Genomic DNA, 21,653 nt, shown 5'->3' with positions numbered 1-21,653 from the left:
ACATTTAACTTTAATTTCCTATCAATTGGCTAACGTTTAGACTCTTCAATTTGCTAGCATTGAATGTCTAACATTGTATTTTAACAAATTAACGTATAGGCAACGATGTTAATTAGTTATGGACTAATTAACAAATGAATGAGCAATATGTATTGCTAATAAACGTTTGGATGGTTTTATTTGAAGGTTTAATTCTCAGCAATATATACCCATTCATTATTCATTTCACATCTTTCAATCATCTTATATTTTTCTCACTCTAGAATTCCAAACGCCCTCTTCTTGTTTTGTGAGTGTTCTTCGAGTTCTTTTTCGATATTTCCGTTGAAATCAATATTTCTGTTGAAACCCGGTGATAGTTCAGGCACACTAATCAAGTCCGACAAGTAGTGATTTCAGTGCAGAATCACTACTGGATTCGTTGTACCCTGGGAGACAACCATCTACGATAAGCTCTAGCATAAACGGGAGACGATGGAACTGTTTTAAGGGAAATATGTCCAACACATGCCTCAAATCAACATTTTATCTGGTGATTTCGTTCTTTGTAATATTTTGGTGAATATTTTGATATATTGATATGATGGAAGATGAAAGTTTGAAAGTATTCACTTTTCAAATTATTGCTAAAGATATTTTAGCAATTCAAGTATCCACTATAGTGTAAACCAGATCTTTGTCCTTATGCAAAATACCGTATTTCGAAAATGATAGATTTGCTTGTAATTGTCAAACTTAGATTGGGACTTGAAGGTACAAAAATAAGGGAGTGATTTTATAGTGTTTTGTTAGAAAGAGATCATTTTGTGTTGAAAGAGAGAGGAATACAGGAAAGGGGAGCAAACAACAATACTAAGAACACACTAGGGTTCGTCCTTAAGAACATGCCGATTTTTGACAACTAGAGCTTCGCTTTTCTTCTCTTAGCGAACGTTGAATCGGGACTCGAAGGTACAAACAGGGGAGTGATTTCTTAGTGTTTTAGTTCGAAAGAGCTCCTTTGGCGTTAAGAGGGAGAGGAATACTGGAATTGGAATAATTTTCTAAAGATGAAATTGCAAAGAGCGGGAAACCCTTTTTCCGGAAAAAAACATTTTTTTTCTCTCTATCTGACGTGACATGCCACGTTGAATTCGTTGCCTTTCGTTTTCATAAGTGATTTCCTTAATCATTTCTCATATATTAATAATTCATTAAGAATACATAATTTTGATCTCCATAAACAATTTAAGAGCCAATATATATATAAAAAAATAATTATCTCATCTAATTTTTTGGAAAAAAAATAAAACAAAGATAATTGTTTATATTATTATTAGAATTTAACAACTAATTAAAATAAAGTATGTAAATATTTTTTTTAAATAACACTATAATTATTTAAATTTTTCTATTAATGTATAGTCAAATTAGGACATTTAAATATTTTTATTTTATAATATATAATAAAAAAATTAATTCATGAATTTAGAAAGATATTTAGATATCAATGAATTAGATTTCTTTCTTTCTATGAATATTCATAGTGTTCCTATGCGAATTTTGTTTACTTAAATCTATAAATAGACTCCTCTAATCTAAGAAAATTAAACATTTTATCTATTCATTACATATTATATCTCCCGTGTTTTATCTTTATCTAATCATGGTCAAAACAAACAAAGGGCGTCAAAGAATCACCATGACCAAAATGAAGAACGAGAGTAATCTTAAGGTGACATTTTGCAAAAGAAAAAGTGGGCTTTTCAAGAAATTCAGCGAGCTTATCATACTATGTGGGGCTGAAGTTTTACTTCTAGTATTTTCACCAACAAACAGAGTGTTCTCCTACGGTCATCCCAGTGTAGATGAAATAGTTGGGCCATTATTTGGTTCATCCCAGTGTAGATGAAATAGTTGGGCCATTATTTGGTTCATCCTCTCCGACGGGTCTTTCCTGTCAAACTCAACAAATGATTGAATCTTATCTGTCATCAAACATTAGGGAACTAAATGCTAATGTGATGCAAGTTGAGAAGTTGATGGAGGTTGAGGAACAGCATGGGAAGAAGATAAATCATGACAAGAAAGTTGGGCAGGATCAAAGATGGTGGGAGAGATCGAATAAAGAGATGAGTTATCAACAACTTGAACATCTCAAGATGTCTCTATTGAATTTAAATGCCATTGTGACCCAAAAGATGTTGGAGTTTTCTAACCCGTAAACTCAAACTTGTTTACGGGAAATAATTATTATTGTGATAAGTTATTGATAAATTTATCTTGTTGTTTTTATTTTTTATAATTTCAATTGTTATTTTTTTGATTATTGTTTGTGTTATTAATTTTATTTTAATTTATTTATGTGTTTGTAACCATATTTTTTGTATTTTAATATTTTTTTTGTTTTTATACTAATATCGATTAATTTTATGTGATTCGATGAGAAAAAAATATTGAGAAAAAAAATAAATAAAAAGATAATGTTACATTTTTATCGAATATTTCATCTTCATTATAGTTGAAGATCTCATCTTTCATGGATCTCTAACCATAGAAAACACTTTAATGCTAAATTCAAAATTTTATAAAGTATATCATAATATATAAAAAATATCTTAATTTAAAATATAATTTTATATTTTAATAAATAAAAATCTTATTTTAATTTCCTATCTTTATTATCTTCAATTTTTAATTAAAATCTGTTACAAATTAACAATTAATTAATTTTCATGAAAATTGATTAGATATTTATTAACTGTAGTTAATAGAGAAATACATGTTTATGTAGGAACTGAGTAGGTCTGATGATATTGTTGGAAATGAGATTCTCATATGTTGCTTGTTAGATTCCCTTTCCTTTGTATAAATACAAAAGGAAGAAAGGGCTACCAAGAAGCAATAAAGATGGCTTGATTATAAAGATGATAGTTTTATTTACCTCATTAATTTTGAAAAGTAATTTTATGTTTTTTCTCTTAATTACATTTCATAAAGTAATTATTCAACCATACATATTTTATTATCCCTCATTTGGTCTCAGTATGTTTATATATATTTAAGAAGATAATATACCAAATATTGTAAATCATTTTTTAGTTAACTTTTGATTATATACTATATTATTTCATATATAAATAATATATATTCTTTTAAAACATAACACCATAATTAAACTATTTAATTACATTATTTATTTCATAAATAAATACTATTATTTTAAAACCTTAATTCAATAATTAAATCTTTTTAATTATGTATATATTATTTAATTTTATAAATCAATATTATATTAATTAATATTTATATCTAGTATATATCTATTAATAATTAACGATTACCAATCATTTTCTTAGATATAATTTATAAACTCTTAGTTTGTGTCCTCGTAGGACTCAATTATAATTGTTATAAGCTTTACCATATTAATCTTAATTGTCTCCTAGCAAAGCACTGTGACTCTTAAAATAATTGGATTAAATTATCTTAAATAATTATTCAATTCAAAATTAGTATTGCACGTTAAATTAAATGACACATTTTTTTTCAAGGGGATGGTCGAACTATAAAAAATTTGATACTTCTCAAGAGGAAATTCAATCAAGACCACACAAGCAAATGTTTGGTCGTATGAGGATCATAAATGAGCTTCATTTTTCCTCGGTAAGATTAAATCAACTTCTAGATATTTCAACTAGATATTTCTTGATGAGGTGAAATATCTACTTTATGATGTTATTTTTGAATTTACTTTATTAAGTTTTTAGATTTGATTATGATTAAGATTTGTGAAGTTTATTGTGAATTCTTCTTTATTTTTTCGTATTTTAGGTTTAAAATTTTAATAATTAAATATCAACTTCTTACTAAGAAAGTTTTTAAATTATTATTGGACAAATATTGGATTTCTCAAATGATATTATTTGAGTTAATGAAGATTAAATCTAAGTTGATGTCTATTATTTTGAATGTCATTTATGATAAATTATAAAACTTTTACTATTGTTTTTTATTTATTTAGTAAGCTTGTTTCATTATAATCCAAGCTTGCATATGAAAAATGATGTCAAATTTCATTTATTTTGAGATATTTTATGTTTTTATAATATTTAATTAAAGATTTGAAACAATCTTATTTGGTATGATTATAAAAAACACTTTTTTTAATTAAATTAGCATATTATAGTATTTTTATATAAATATTAAAATAAATAAATACAATTTATATTTAATTCACTTTTTACATATGTCTTTAGATACAGTCTAAAGAAAGAACTAACACGTATGAACAAGAACTAAGTTGTCTAATTTACTTCTATGCAGCTATTGCCCAAAAGACGTATGTCTTTAGATGCAGTCTAAAGAAAGAGCGAGTAGACATAGTCTGAACTTCATCAAACGGGTTGTTTGAAGAAGTGCGCAAGCAAACGTAGTCTGAAATTCATTAGACGGGTTGTCTAAAGAACGGCGTGAGAAGACGTCTAGGACTCAATAGATGTGTTATTTGAAGAAGTGCGCGAGCATACATAGTCTGAACTTTATCAGACGGTCTGTCTGAAGAGATGCGCGAGCAGACATCTAGGACTCAACAAACGCTCTAGTCTGAAGAAGCGCTAGCAGACGTCTAGGTTTCAAAGAACGCTCTATTCTGATGAAGCGCTTGTAGACGTCTAGGCTTCAACAGACGCTCTGGTCTAAAGAAGTGCTAGCAGACGTCTAGTCTTCAACAAACGCTCTGGTCTGAAGAAGCTCTAACAGATGTGAAGGCTTTAATAGACGTTCTAGTCTGAAGAAGCGTTAGCGGACTATTAGGATCAGGATATCCGAAAGAGACTTGGGGTCTCTTTAGGTCGAACGCATACACAACACGTCTGTTGATACTAACTCGGTTAGAAGTTAATATCGGTCTCAATACTACACAAACCGTCACAAACTCTTGAACCGAGTTCAAGTGCATAAATGTTTGTTTTGATTTGAAGAAACACACACACGAATTGGACAGCAATAGAAGGATATGAAATGGAGAAGAAACACAACACAAGATTTATGGATGTTTGGAGATAAAGCTCCTACGTCACCCCTTCTTCTCAAACATTAAGAAGGATATTCACTAAAAATATTCAACACACTTTACAATACGTCAAATAACTGAGGCTTATTTACTTACAACTCTCACTTCTTACATAAAATGAATGGAATTGTAATATCCTTAGCACTTTGGACAGTATGTAAACAAGAACAGTTTAGGCTTTGATTCAATTCTAAAATATGTTTTCTCATAGTCTTGTATATCTTCTTGGTATATCTTTTAGGTATGATGTTGTTGTTCTTCAATCTTCTCTTAAATAGTGAAATATGGTAACAGTCATATTTCTCATTCAACGGATACTTGCATGGTAATCCTTGATCCTTGTTTCTGATTGGTCGGTCAAGAAGGCACAACATGACATTAAATGCGGTTGATACTTCCCAAGAAACATATCAGTCGGCATGTTTGACTTCTATTGATTTAATCATCTAGAGAGGTTTGACAGATACCTGCTCCTTGGGGACTGTTGTTGGACTTATACCAAAATAGGTATCTGATCACTTTTGGCAGTCTTTTGCTTCCCAAGATCTATCATCAGACTTGTATCAAAATGGAAATAATAGTTTTTATATTTGAAATCTTCCTTCTGCATATTCCCAAAGTATTCTGAAGTACACCAAAATGGAAACTTCCAACCGTTCTCAGTTTAAATCTCTTAGTATATGACTGATTCCACATCTCTAATTTGATCGGTCAAGCTACCGGTCATTTTATATCTTGTATAGAAGCTTAGGATTGCACCAAGTATTTTACCGGACAGATCACCGGTTGCGCCGTCTTTTCAATATCGGTGGACCGGACATACTGAGGAAGAATAGAAGCTGATTTCTCTTTGAGGGATAAATGATAGGTTTACTGATCATACAACTGAGCGGTAAAGCCATTTTTCACTGCCGAGTCGATCCTGTACTTGTTTCGTTGTAAAGATAGTCGAATAGATGGTTTGATTAGATAATCCCGGTTTGCGCCGCCTTTGTAATATCGGTCCGACCGGACTAGAGTGATTAAGCTGTTATGAGGATATGACCGAATTCTGTATTTCCCGCACAAACGGTGGATTTGGTTAGGTTTTTCAGATATTTAATTACCTGCTAATTAACTATCTATTTTTCTCTAACATAGACGTCTAAGCTTCAAAAAAAGACTAAAGCAACACCCACTCATCTTCCCTACTCATCACCCGATAAGCGATAGTCTGTCACATCAGCACACACAATAATCAAAGGAATAATTCCACATGTTAATATTCAGATTCGACCGTTGCATTAATTAACGTGTATCATTTATACAAACCTTCTAAAAAGCTCAATAGTCACATGACATTCAAGTAGGGCTACGATACTCAAGTGCGTCTAAAACACTCAAGTAGAGCTACACTACATCAGAACGCAGAGCTCTACAACACGCCATCATTGAATGAAAAGAGGTTGTGACTCATATATATATGTGGATCTTAATCAAGAAGGTGTTGGATATATTACCACTTTTATTCAAGATTACTCTCTCATTATCCCACTTGTAATTCGTATACTATGTACTTTCCATTAAGATAAGTTGAGAGTGAAATTGTTGTAATATTTGTTAAGAATGTTCAGCATTATAAGTTGAACAGAGGGTGTGATCAATAGAGTGTGAGTTAGAAGTTTAGAACAGGCATTGTTAAGTCATGGGTTTCTGATCGAGCTTGTGTAGAGGCTATAAAAGTTAAAGTCTTCTATTGTATCCTTTTGGTAATAGAAGAAGGGGTGACGTAAGAGTTTTTATCTCCTAACATTCATAAACAACACTGTGTCTATTTCTTAATGACTTATTCATTCTGCATCAATACGCTTCAAATCTAGTGAGTTATTCCACACTTGAATCTGATTCAAGAGCTTGCGAAGATTTGTCACGAGAATAAAAACATGTCTTAACCTCCAACAGGGTTAAAACCGAATTGGAAGTCGATAATTGTTCAACAATACTCAAATCCCACCGGTTGTTGTTGACACCGATCCCAACATAGAGAAATTGAGAAGATTATGATTTAAATTGAGATCGAGAGAGTCGAAACAATAAAACACACATAGGGTTAAAAGACGCAAAAGGAGAGTAGATGATATGTTGTATCCCTAGATGAGCTACAATATGTACCCTCTTCAAATTTGAGGGCTTAGATGTGAAAATATGAATGTGGAACCCCATATAAAATTTTAAAATAAGTCCCAAACTATTTGAAGAGTGGTTTCATATCTCCAAAAGGAGACCGAGAAAATTTGATTTTAGGATTATAGGTTGCCATTGGCACTGGCTCATATTCTTGTCTCTCCAATTGGGCTTGTTAAATCTATAATTATTTGAGAAAAAATAAAACTTATGTATACTAGATTATTTTGGTAAAAGGATTACATAGTATTTATAATATAATAATATAAATATTATGAAATAAATAACTAATGATAAAATAAAATATTAATTTAATTAATCATTTACTATAAATAAATTATATTTTAACAAATAATTGATAGTTAATTATTTAGATGATAATAATATTAATATTAGTATAAATGAATAAATAATAATTAACCATATTTTGTTGTCATATACTAATTGTCGTATAAGATAATAAATTGAACAAAGTGAACTATTACATTATTATTACATCACATAATAGATCAAACAAACGGAACAATTACGATTATTTTAATATTGATTTATCAAATTTTGAATTTAACCAATAATTAAATGTAAACGGAATAGATGCCCGAATCACTTGAATGGTATCTTTTATGAAAATAGTTTTTTTTAGATAACTTCATTATTATTAATTTAAAATATTGGTGTGAAATGTATAATAAAAATAAGAAATAATTTTTTTTTATTCCAATATAATTATTGTAAAAGAATGAATTAATTAATTTAATAAAATATACAAAATTAGATGGCACATTTACACTTTTTTCATGGTACGTACAATTCTTAAATATTTAACTCTATAAATAGATTTTCTCCAATTTATTCATAAACACACTTAATCTTTGTATTACATATTACGATTCACATCAATAATTTTAACTATCTAATCATGATAAGGACATGCATAGGAAGTAAAAAACTTAACACATCAAAAATGTAGAACGAAAAGAACCTTCATGTCATCGAACTGAATATTGTAAAAATTCAGTGAACTAACTAGTCACATTATAGGAGGACTACCTTTTTTTATCTCAAGAAAACAAAGTATTTTTATTTGGTCATCCAAGTTTGGATGAAATAGCTCACCATTTATTTGGTAGTCTTGGACTCTCCCATTAACCCAACAACTTATGGACGCTAAAACTAGAGAACTCAATACTCAACTTATGCAGGTGAAAGATCAAGTATAGGTCAAAAAGCAACATGGAAAGGCAATTACTCAAGCCTTAATAGTTGGGCAAGATCAAAGGTTTTGTGAAAGATCGAGGGAAAAGATTAGTTATCAACAACTGAGCACCTCAAAATGTCCCTCGAGAATGTAGAGGTCATGGCGAGAATTCAATCTAGATTACTTTTTTTTAGGGAAAATGGTTAAAACTATTTTATTAAAATCTCAAAAGCGGGAGGGTCAAGAATCAAAGCAATACAAATCTCATCCATGATTAAAGAATGATAATCAAACGACCCTAAGAAACCTAATTAGTAGCAATCAAAACATAAAAAAAAGATTACTTTGTTTCAAACTATATCAAATCCTAATTATCCCAATCAGGATTTTTATTTCCATACAAACCTGTTGTTTCAACCGGTTGTGTTCCTCTTCCCCTTCCCTTTTCTCTTGCAATAAATGGGGATGAACTGAAGAGGTGATGATGACTGTCTATTCTCATTATAATTGTCTATTCAATCTAAAATACTTTGAATAATTATTCATCGTGTTGTTTTGCTTTTTTATGTTTTATTTAATTGTTTATTTTTGTACGTATTCACGATGTTATTGTTCTTTGTATTTTTAGCTGTAATCTTTTTTATGGTATTTTAATAAAATATTATTTCGAAAAAAAATAAAACAAATCACTTAAGTTTTTATTATCAGATTATTTGAAATAAGTTTTATGTCTTTTAATAGAAAAATAAATATTTAATTCAGTGAAAAGAAAATAAATATTTACAAAATAAAAGTTAAAAAAGTAATTAATAGTATTATTTTACATATTTTATTTTACTATAATTAATTAATAATATTTAAAGTAATTAAATAAATGATATTTTAATCAATAATTGAAAAAAATATTTTAATTAACTTTTACATTGTATTTCCAAATCTCTAACTTATAATAATATAAAATTTATTTAATAAAAATATTATTTGATGCTATTATATTAATTGTATAAGATGTTCGCTTCTAATTCTTAAATCTGTTATATTTTATATATTGATTATAAAGATATAATATAAACAAATATTTATCTCATCTGAATTTTATGAAAAAGTAAATAAAACAAAGAAAATGGTTACATTATTTTCGAACTTAACAACTAATTAAAATTAAGTATGTAAATATTTTTTATTCTCCAGATAGTTGAAGTTGCAAGACTGGTTGGTTAGATATTTTAATTTCTTATCAATTGAAATACCACTTTTGTTCTCCTGAGCTTTGGATGATTGCTTGCCTAATGGAAAACTTGATAGAGACTTGGACTACATCATAATAGAAGCAAAGTTTGACTAGATGACCGAATTGTTGAAAATCAAAGCTGGTGGTGTTACTAGCGGACTAAGTTATTTTTGTTCAATAGTATTAAATAAATAAATTTATGTTTTGTATTTTTTATGTTAAAATAATATAATAAAAAAATAACATTTAACAATAATGTTAAATAAGTTTACAGTGATTTTAAGTCATAAAATATTAAGAGGGTTGTAAACTTAACGAAATTATTAAACTATTATACTAAATTTGTCATTTATGCAAAACATTGACACTATAAACCTCTAAATATGTTACTAGATTAGACTGGATAAAAATAATATTTAAAATTTATTTAAAAACTATTTTTTTAAATATTTTATTGAGATTTTAATTAAGATAGAATATTATTCTGAAATATATTTTAATTATGTATATATTTAATTTATCCGTTAAAAATCAACTCCACCTCCCTTTTAGTCAATTGAATTTAAGAGATTTTTAGTGAAATATTTTTATGATATATTTTCATCTTCATTTTAAAATTGTCATTCTCTCCAATTAAACCACTTTTTTTTTCACTCTGCTCACATCTTTATTGACTTTTCGATCCTCCTCCATCATTGGCCAGTCAAATAGGTAACACTTTATAAAATGCTATGTTTTAAAAAAAAATACAGTTTATTGTCATTTCATTAAAAAAAACTCAATAATTTGGAAAATAATTTTAGAGTTAAAATCAAACCTAGACAATTTATTTCTTTGACTAATAAACAAACAATAAACCAAAATTACAAACAACTAAGAGAATTACAACAAACAAAAATTGTCTAAAGCGTTTTGAATCTAATTTTGTTGGTGAATATTCTATAGGAGATATTCTATCTTTGGCTTAAGCTCCAGTTTTATTCATTTTTCTGAATTTTTCTCAAAGTATGAATTAGTGCATTTCTATATGCAACTACATCTTCTCAGACTTTATCCACTGATTTGCGCATCTTTGCATTTCTTTCCCTCCATACATTGTAGATAAATGCTCCAAAGAAGCATTTCAACAATTTAATGTAGAAGTTGTCTCTCTTTCATTTTACTGTAATCATTTCTTTGATTTCATTCCATGTTCGGGAAGTTAGAGACATATGTTATGTAATTATACTCTATTTTCTTTTTATCTTTTCTACCTACTTCATATGTTGATATTTTTTTTTTTTGAGAACGTTGATACTTTTTGATTTGCCTTAATGGAGAATCATATATTCATTAGTCTTCTTTTCTTCTGATATTTTTTTTTTCTCTAACTATAATTTTTTATTTTGATTGATCTACTTGCTCCTTCACTTTACATATTATGTTTTTTGCTGCTTCAATTTTCTTATCAATCAAAGTTTCATTAATTTCCTCTTACAATTATTGACAATGCAGTTCACTTATGTTGACCCATTATTATATACATTTATTTTTTACTTCTCAATAATATAGTGTATATATTTTAAAAAATCCTAAATTTATTTTTATACAAAATTCATATACATTCTTCATTCATGAATTATTAAATGAGAAATTGCTTTTAGAGCCATTAATGTGTAAATTGGGTTACAAAATAATTAATGACATATTTTTAATAAAAGTATGGTGGTAATAATTTAAATTGAAATAATTGTGGCTATTATTATACTTACAATCATTATAAAAATTTGTTTTACGATTAAGTCAAATATTGATTTATGAGTTTGAAATAGATTTTTTTAAATAAATTAATCCTGAGTATATAAATTGATTTTAACAAATTAATATTATAAATAATTTTCACTTGATTTTTCTTTTACAATTATGTAATATGTTTTGGGAATTAATTATGTGTAAATGAAGATTCCTTAGAAAATTATAAATTGTTTCAGGGAAATACTAAGTCTTTCGTTTTTTCGTTTTTGATATAATGAATATGTTAGTTATAATCGATTTTAAAATAAATGATTTTATGTTTAAAATATTTATTTTATTTTCGTAGGGTTTTTGAAAAAAAAATGAAGAGAATAAATAGAGGAACCAATCAATTTGGGAATTGGAGAGAAATATTAGAACTTCAATTCTCGGTGAGGAAGAATATTGAAACAACGTCGTTTCATTGGACGCAGTCTGCGTTCCATTCGTCGTTTCATTGGACGCAGTCTGCGTTCCATTCGCAGTTAGTGACCTTGACTAATAGGATTAGTCCAACCCGTTAGTTGATCCGGTGGGGGTAGGCATTCGGTTTCGCTGCATTCAGATGTGTGGTGCATTCCCGCAGGTGTTGGATGATGCTTGGATACTCATCTGATGGACCAGGTTCCTAATGCAAAAAATTTAATTTTTTTTATTATAGTAGATTACAATATTTATTTTTTATAAAAAGATTATTTGAAATCAATTTCTAATCCTTTTTTCATGTTTTTTTTCATCAAAAATTTCACTAAAATTATTTCTATCAACATAATAAAAATTATGTTGATATTTTATTTTTTTTGTTATTATGGGGATTTTTGGAATATTTATATAATTGTTTTAAGTAATAAATTAAACATAATTCCTTATTAAATTATAATTAAATATTAAACCTCTTCTTTGGTATAGTTTGAGTAAAATAAATACAATACTTTAATTTCAAATTATTTTTGAATTGTTCAATGTTTTTTTTAATTAGATTTAATTATCATAATAGTTAATCCTTAATTATGTTTTAATTCATTTTATAGTTATTTTGAATATAAAAATTTAAAATATTATTTTAATATTATTAAAAATAATAATATTATTTAAAAACATAGGTAGGTCAAATTTGTATGTTTATAATAATTTTATTTATTTTAATTATTTTATAATTTGTATAATTATATATATACATCAATTATTTTCAAATATTATATATATATATATATATATATATATATTCAAATTTTAATTTTCAATATATTTAAATAAAAATAAATTAAACTTTTTGATTTTTTATTTACCTTTAATATTAATATTTTCTTTTACTTCCTAAAATTATTAAACAGATCATTATTTTAACCTTTTTTTATATTAATTTTTAACTTTTATATTTTTTTTCCACAATAAATATCATTATATTATATGTATATATATCCAAAATATATATTTGTATTAATTATTTTATTATTTACATAACGGTCCATTTAAAAAATTTATATATATATACATATAACAAGTTTTTCAAAATTTAATTTATAATATAATTAAATAAAAATAATTTAATCATTTTAAATATTTGTCTCTATTTTATATTAATATTTGTTTTATTTCTCTCCATATTTATTAGATACATATTTATTATTACTCTTTTTTAAAATCAAATTTTTTTACCTTTATATTATTTTTACAATATATAATTTTTAATAAATAATAATATAATTAGATGCACATGAACCATTTTATAAAATTATATATATTTATAAATAACAACTTAAATAAAAATATATTAATCTTTTTAATTATTTGTCTCTCTTTTATATTAATATTTGTTTTACTTCTCTTTATATTTATCAATTATATTATTTTTAACTAATTTTCTTGATTTAAGTTTTTTGTTTTTTCTTTAAAAGTATATTTTTATTAATAATTATATATATATATATATATATATATATATTATATCAATAATTCTATTTGTTTTCATTATAATATATTTTTAAATAATATATATATATATATAAATAAATAAAATAATAATATTTCTTTATTATTTTTCACCTTTATATATTAATATTATTTTTTATTTCTCTGGAAAATCAGAGTTTAATTTTTTTTTCTTAATTTAATTCTTTAACTCTTATAACTTTTATTCACTATATGTTTTAACATATAATTCCAAATTATTTTATAATTTATTTAATTATATATATATATATAACAATCTATTCAAAATTTATTTGGTGAATATATTTAAATAAATATAAATAAATATTTATGATTATTTGTCCCCCTTTTATATTAATATTTTTTTATATCTCTATATTTATTAAATACATCTCTATTTTAACTATTTTTCTTAATTTAATTGTTTTACTTTTATATTTTTTATTCACTATATTGTTTTTAATAAATACTTGTATATATATATATATAAATAATTTTATTTATATTAATTATTTTATAATATATATATAATTATATATACATAAATAATATTTTATTTATATTCTTATTCGTGTAAATGCGTGTGATTCATCCTAGTTTATGTAATAATATTTAATTGATTGTTAATATTTTTAAATCATAAATAAAAATGTTGATGGAAATTAAGTATGTCATTTCTTTATAACAAAATTTAATAAATTTTAGATCTTATCTTGATGGTAATAATTTAAAGTACTTAAAAGAAATTTATACTAAAGTCATGTTTTCAGATAACTTGCTTGAAGTAATATATATATATCAATTCAATTGAAAATTTATATTTATTGTATTGGATAATATTTTAAAAAAATTATTGATGTATTATTTATTGCAATTTTATATCAAATTAGTTTTTTATTATGTTTTTTTCTAAATTGTTTTGCTTATAAATTTTTCTGCGAGCATCACACATAAATCCTCCAGTATAAATAAACTATATGTATATATATAATAAATAATTAAATTAAAATAAGAAAATAATCTTTCAAATATAAAATTTTTAAAAAGTCTCCATATTTAACCGATAAAAGTTTTATATTAAACTCATCTTCTTTCCTAACACAAGAAACCATTGTTTTATAGATTTAAAATTTTTCTTACTAAAAACCTCGACCATTCTCTGTTTGATATTGTATCCGCAATAGAGTATAACTATATGTCATCAAGAACTTGGGAGCATTCATCTAACTTCGGTTCATCCGCTTCTTTTAAATTCTTAAGAAATTTTAATATTTAATTATCAATATTTTTATCTTTGTTTGTCTTGTCGTTAAGGTTTTGAAAGTTTTATGTTAGCGAGAGATGCAAGACTATTAGGTATTGTAACCCCTGTGAATACCTTGTCTCGGAAAATCTCGAGTTTCAATAAATTTTTATATAGGTTTGTGTATCGAGTATCATTTGAATAAAACATTATTTAGAAATATTTATAAAAACATGTCTCAACATTTTGAAATTAATTATAACAATAATTAATTTTCATCAAATCTAGATAATCTTTTCAATTTAAAACAATCAAATTTGATTAAAGAAATATGTATCTTAAATTAATTAAAAATATTTAATTTCAAAAATTATTGATTTGATGAAAGAGTCTCGAATTGATTTTTAATTTAAAATTAATAAAATTATACGTTTACAAACGCATATTTAACTAGATATTCTTTTAATTTCCCGTTAAAAACAGTCTCTACTTTAAAAAGTCTTGTCTTTTAAAAATTTGTTTTATTACGTTTTGTTAGGAAATGAGTCAACAATAATAGGGGGTTGACCAAGTATTGTTAACCGCGAAAAACCTTCACTTCGATATTAACTTTGTGAGAAGTTAATATATGTTTTATTCTTCACAACTCTTCATAAACTCTTGAACAAAATCAAGTGCAGAACTGTTTGTTTAGACTTGAAACGACAGAAAAATGGTTGGAAGATTCGGAATGTAAAGAACACAAGAAACAAAGTTTGTTTATGGATGTTCGGAGCAAACTCTCATACGTCACCCCGTCTTCTCAACCTCGAGAAGGATTCCACTTGATGTTTTGATTTGAATAGCACCTCTACACAAATCTAGTAAGAAAACAGGTCTTAAACACTGCCTATTTCTGAACTCCAAGCTCATACAACTCTTTTTGAATATATACTATCTATTCAACTTACAAGGAGCTCAAAATTAAAGAAAAGTGATACAATAATTTTCGGTATGAACAATTTCTCACAGAAAAATACTAAGGCAAAAACTTGAATATATATTTGTAGAGAGAGAATTTTAATTAGTAAGAGAGCAAAGAGCATCAAAGTCTACTTTTTGTTTAGATATTCTTTTATATCCAAGGCACAACAATGGTCAGATCTTCTTCAATGGACACTTGTCCTCCTTCCGTTGGATGTGTGCCAAGATAGTACATCAGAGAACATTCTTGAGATCGTAGTGTACATGATAGTATATCACATGCAATTTGAATGATAGCGCATATGTGGTAGTTTCGGGTTGTCGGATGCGCATATGTGGCAGTTTCGGTTTGCCGGATGCATTGTTAATTTCGGTCAGTCGGATGCGCATACGTGGCAGTTTCGTTATTTGCAATTTGAATGATTGCGCATACGTGGCAGTTTCGATTTGTCGGATGCATTGTTCATTTCGGTGAGCCGGTGGCGCATACATGGTAGTTTCAGTATTTGCTCAACTTCCGTTTTTCCTCATCTGGTCGAATGCACTATAGAGAGAGCCAAACCAGACGCGCACAACTAAACTTGCATCCAGAAATAATAAAACTCTAATTATTATTTGCACCTGGTGAGATTCGAATTCTGGTCACCAATGTGACAGGAGGAAGTACTTACCACTATACTACAACACCTTGTTGTTATCTTTATATATATATATTTATATAATTGATATGACTTAACAATTATATATATATATATATATATAATATTTTAACTTATATATAATTAAAACATAGTTTTATCCATTCATTATCAAAGTCATTTCATAAATTATAATCTAACAAGTTCTACCTTTTTAATTATTTAAATTAAATTATTAAAACCAAGTGAAATCATTTATAACTTATAAAATCGATTAGTTTTATTATCCTAAGTTAATTAAAACCTTAGTCTAACAATTTCTCTATTTTTGATTGTTGAGAATAAATTATCAAAACTAGTGACTTCATTCTAACCATTTCTCCATTTTTTATTATTTAAACTAAATTATCAAAACCAGGCGAATTTAGAATTAAATCAGTTTAGGCATTATCGTAATCTAACATTTCTAAAATATTTACAAGGTAAGAAAACTTAGACTCGGGAAATGACTCCGTGAGGATGTTAACCACTTCATGCTTGTTGCTTGTCATATGCTATGTTTGTGAGCAGTCGGCTGTTCAGATATCATGCATAACCTTCCACGTTGTAGTCCTGTTTTATATGCATTCATAGACAGTAGAAAATCTAGGACCCAATTTGCTTTGGGTCCGTGATGGATTAGTCCCTTGGAAATCCATACCTTAATTATGCTTATGGATTTCCCATTGTGTGTGAGTGTGGTAAATTTGGTAGATCTCTTACTACATGTTAATGATTCTTTAGCTTCAAATCATGATTTTTGGTAAACATTTCTTGACTTACTGTCATGTTTTTTCTTGCCATACCAACTGGTTGTCCTTCTCTCAAGTTTCAATCTGCTTGAAGTTGGCTTAACATAAATCACTTCATCATTTGAAGTCAAATTATCACAACTTGTATCAATTCCCTTTTCAGTTGATTGTCCCTTGACAAAACATATTGAAGAAAGTTTGACTTTGTTAGGTTTCAACTTCTTGGTGGACTTGTTTGGGTTGTTATTATCTTAGCCTAGACCGAATTTACATTTGGCAGGCCTTAGTTGACTTGTCATCTAATTGACTGCATCCCCATATTTTGTCCATGCATCGATCACGTAGTTAGCTCTCTCGTTTTCTTTAGTCAACATTTGAACTGTCTTATTGAGCTTCTCATTCTTTGAGGATAGTTAATTTGTCTTACTAATCATGTTGTCTGGTTGAATTGAAACGAGATCAGATAATTTCTTATACTCAATGACATGTCATTGAGTGTAGTAATCAAGTCTTCCCGAATGAACTCTTTAGAGGAGAAATCAAATACATCATCATCGTTCGCCATGAAACATTTGATGTCCTTATCATTTATTAGCTTGAGTCCGAATCGCTTTTGGACCATTTACTTTTTCTTTCTTCAGCCATCAACATCTTCTGATCCTTTTATGCATGGACGTTTTATGATTCGCCTTATATTTCTGATCAGTAGGCTTCTTGACGTCTTTCCTTGGCTTTCGGAATTCAAACTTGAAGTGACCTAGCGTATCACAATTAAAACATTGTATGTTAAGCTTAGAGTCATTATAGTTATTATATAAAGAATAGTTAGATTGATCATTCCTCATATATTTGCCAAAATTCTTGACAAATAAAGTCATCTTCGCTGATCTACTCAGCTAACTTGTTGGTGTTAGAAATAATGTCTTGAAATAACAGAAAACATATATAAAATGATGTTACAAATAAATTAAATAAATACAATATTACAATAATGAAATCACCAGATAAAATGTTGATTCGAGGCATGTGTTAGACACATTTCCCTTAAAACAGTTCCATCATCTCCCGTTTGTGCTGGAGCTTATCGTAGATGGCTGTCTCCCAGGGTACAACGAATCCAGTAGTGATTCAGCACTGAAATCACTACTCGTCGAACTTGATCAGCGTACCTGAACTATCACCGGGTTTCAACGAAAAATATCGAGCGAAGAACTCGAAGAACACTCAAAAAATAAGAAGATGGCTTTTGGAATTCTAGAGTGAGAAAGAATGAAATGATGAAGTGAGTTTTTGATTAGAGATGAGAGGTCTTATATTGTTGAAAAGTTAAACCACTAAATAAAATCATTATTTGATCCAACGGTTGACATTGTTTGCCTCTTCATTACCTTAACGTTTTTCTCTTCATTATAGAGTAATTGTTTGCCAAAACAATTAAGGCATTTACAATTCAATACTAATGTTACATGGTTTTCCAATTTGTTAATAATAATATTAATTATCATAAAAAATAATAATAATAACAAACTCATGTAATTTACACTACAAATTAACAACATTTTGTTAATTGGTTATCAAGACATTTTAGATCAATTAATTTAAATTAATTGATTTAAATTATACATTTGGATCTAATTTCACCCTTTAATTCACGTTTGAATTTCATGTGAATTTGATTTGATTTTATTACCCACATTCTAATTTCCATTCATTAATAGAATTTATAGAATTAGTTTAAAACTTCCAACACATGGATGATGGAACAACTAACTCAAATGCGGACACCAGCACCTTAGTCGTGGTCGAGGATGAGGGCTCATATTCATTCCTAGATTTCATCTCGAATTCATGGACTTTCATATCGACAAACATGTCGTGCAACTCCATCTTGTGGAGGTTTTTGGACTCTCTCATCACTGTTGACTTGATGTCTCAAGCACTGAAAAACGCCTTCAACGCCTTAACGATGACTTCTTTTTTCCATAGACCTTTCTTAGAGTGGAAAGTTCAATGACAATGCTAGTGAAACATTCGTCAAACTCGTTCATCGACTCCCCTGGGAGTATCTTGATGCTATCGAACTTTTGAGTGATTTCATAATCATTTCTCATATATTAATAATTGATTAGGAATACATGATGTTGATCTCCATAATCAATTCAAGAGCCAATATATATAAAATAATTATCTCATCTAATTTTGTAAAAAAATAAATAAAACAAAAATAATTGTCTATATTATTATCAAAATTTAACAACTAATTAAAATAAAGTATGTAAATAATATTTTTAAATAAAAATATAATTATTTAATTATTTAAAATTTTCTATTTATATATAATCAAATTAAGACATTGAAATATTTTTATTTTGCAATATATAATAAAAAAATTAATTCATCAATTTAGAAAGATATCTAGATATCAATTAATTAGATTTCTTTCTTTTTATGAATATTCATAATGTTCCTATGCGAATTTTGTTTACTTAAATCTATAAATAGACTCCTCTAATCTAAGAAAAATTAAACATTTTATCTATTCATTACATATTATATCTCCCGTGTTTTATCTTTATCGAATCATGGTCAAAGCAAACAAAGGGCGTCAAAGAATCACCATGGCCAAAATGAAGAACGAGAGTAATCTTAAGGTGACATTCTGCAAAAGGAAAAGTGGGCTTTTCAAGAAATTCAGCGAGCTTATCACACTATGTGGGGCTGAAGTTTTACTTCTAGTATTTTCACCAACAAACAGAGTGCTCTCCTACGGTCATCCCAGTGTAGAAGAAATAGTTGGGCGATTATTTGGTTCATCCTCTCCGACGGGGCTTTCCAGTGAAACTCAACAAATGATTGAATCTTATCGGTCATCAAACATTAGGGAACTAAATTCTAATGTGATGCAGGTTGAGGAATTGATGGAGGTTGAGGAGCAGCATGCGAAGCAGATAAATCACGACAAGAAAGTTGGGCAGGATCAAAGATGGTGGGAGAGATCGAATAAAGAGATGAATTATCAACAACTTGAACATCTCAAGATGTCTCTATTGAATTTAAATGCCATTGTGACGCAAAAGATGTTGGAGTTTTCTAACCCGTAAACTCAAACTTGTTTACGGGAAATAATTATTATTGTGATAAGTTATTGATAAATTTATCTTGTTGTTTTAATTTTTTATAATTTTAATTGTTATTGTTTTGATTGATGTTTGTGTTATGAATTTTATTTTAATTTATTTATGTGTTTGTAACCATATTTTTGTAATTTAATATTTTTTTTTGTTTTTATACTATTATCGATTAAGTTTTATGTGATTCGATAAGAAAAAAATATTGAGAAAAAAAATTAAACGATAATGTCACATTTTTATCGTAAAATAAATAATCGAATATCTCAATCTTCATTATAGTTAAAGATCTCATCTTTTTTGGATCTCCAACCATAGAATACACTTTAATGCTAAATTCAAAATTTTATAAAGTATATTATAATATATAAAAATATCTTAATTTAAAATATAATTTTATATTTTAATAAATAAAAATCTTATTTTAATTTCATATCTTTATTATCATAAATTTTGAATTAAAATCTGTTACAAATTAACAATTAATTAATTTTCATGATAATTGATTAGATAGTTATTACTGTAGTTAATAGAGAATTACATGTTTATGTGTGAAATGAGTAGGCCTGATGATATCGTTGGAAATGAGATTCTCATGTGTTGCTGGTTAGATTCCCTTTCCTTTGAATAATGGAAGAAAGGGCTACCAAGAAGCAATAGAGATGGCTTGATTATAAAGATGATAGTTTTATTTCCCTCATTAATTTTGAAAAGTAATTTTCTGTTTTTTCTCTTAATTACATTTCATAAGTAATTATTCAACCACACATATTTTATTCTCCCTCATTTGGTCTCAATATCTTTATAAATATTTAAGAAGATAATATAAAAAATATTGTAAATCATTTTTTAGTTAACTTTTAATTATATATTATATTATTTCATATATAAATAATATATATTCTTTTAAATCTTAATACCATAATTAAACTATTTAATTATATTATTTATTTCATAAATAAATACTATTATTTTAAAACCTTAATTCAATAATTAAAACTTTTTAATTATGTATATATTATTTAATTTTATAAATCAATATTATATTAATTAATATTTATATCTATTATATATCTATTAATAATTAATATTTAACGATTAACAATCATTTTCTTTGATATAATTGTTATAAGTTTTACCATATTAATCTTAATTGTGAGCAAAGCACTATGACTCCTAAAATAATTGGATTAAATTATCTTAAATAATTATTCAATTCAAAATTAGTATTGCACGTTAAATTAAATGACACAATTTTTTCAAGGATAGTCGGACAATAAAAAATTTGATACTTCTCTAGCGTGGAAATTCAATCACGACGACACACACAAATGTTTGGTCGTATGAGGATCATAAATGAGATTCATTTTTCCTTTGTAAGATTAAATCAACTTCTAGATATTTCACCTAGATATTTCTTGATGATGTGAAATATCTACTTTTAATGTTGTTTTTGAATTTACTCTATTAAGTTTTTAGATTTGATTTTGATTAGGATTTGTGTAGTTTATTGTCATTTCTTTTTTATTTTTTCTTATTT

General features: G+C 26.8%; 2 protein-coding genes across 2 annotated transcripts; both read left to right on the top strand.

Moving 5' to 3' along the window:
• Window positions 1-1,645: 1,645 nt before the first annotated feature.
• Window positions 1,646-2,204, top strand: LOC124915868 (agamous-like MADS-box protein AGL62). The gene is made up of 2 exons (XM_047456617.1): window positions 1,646-1,881; window positions 1,985-2,204. Exons 1-2 carry the CDS (start codon window positions 1,646-1,648, stop codon window positions 2,202-2,204), a joined length of 456 nt encoding a protein of 151 aa, XP_047312573.1.
• Window positions 2,205-19,567: 17,363 nt separating this feature from the next.
• Window positions 19,568-20,086, top strand: LOC124915867 (agamous-like MADS-box protein AGL62). The gene has a single exon (XM_047456616.1). It carries the CDS (start codon window positions 19,568-19,570, stop codon window positions 20,084-20,086), a length of 519 nt encoding a protein of 172 aa, XP_047312572.1.
• Window positions 20,087-21,653: the final 1,567 nt, after the last annotated feature.

The sequence above is a fragment of the Impatiens glandulifera genome, chromosome 9, assembly GCF_907164915.1.
Source record: "Impatiens glandulifera chromosome 9, dImpGla2.1, whole genome shotgun sequence".
Taxonomy (NCBI): Eukaryota; Viridiplantae; Streptophyta; class Magnoliopsida; order Ericales; family Balsaminaceae; genus Impatiens; species Impatiens glandulifera.
This window is presented reverse-complemented; position numbering and strand designations above follow the sequence as displayed.

Bases quoted from the DNA above. Each gene is read 5' to 3' on its own strand.
- LOC124915867 (XM_047456616.1), top strand. From the start codon at position 19,568: ATGGTCAAAGCAAACAAAGGGCGTCAAAGAATCACCATGGCCAAAATG.
- LOC124915868 (XM_047456617.1), top strand. From the start codon at position 1,646: ATGGTCAAAACAAACAAAGGGCGTCAAAGAATCACCATGACCAAAATG. The intron at 1,882-1,984 runs GTGTAGATGAAA...ATCAAACATTAG, and splicing joins CCATTATTTGGTTCATCCCA to GGAACTAAATGCTAATGTGA.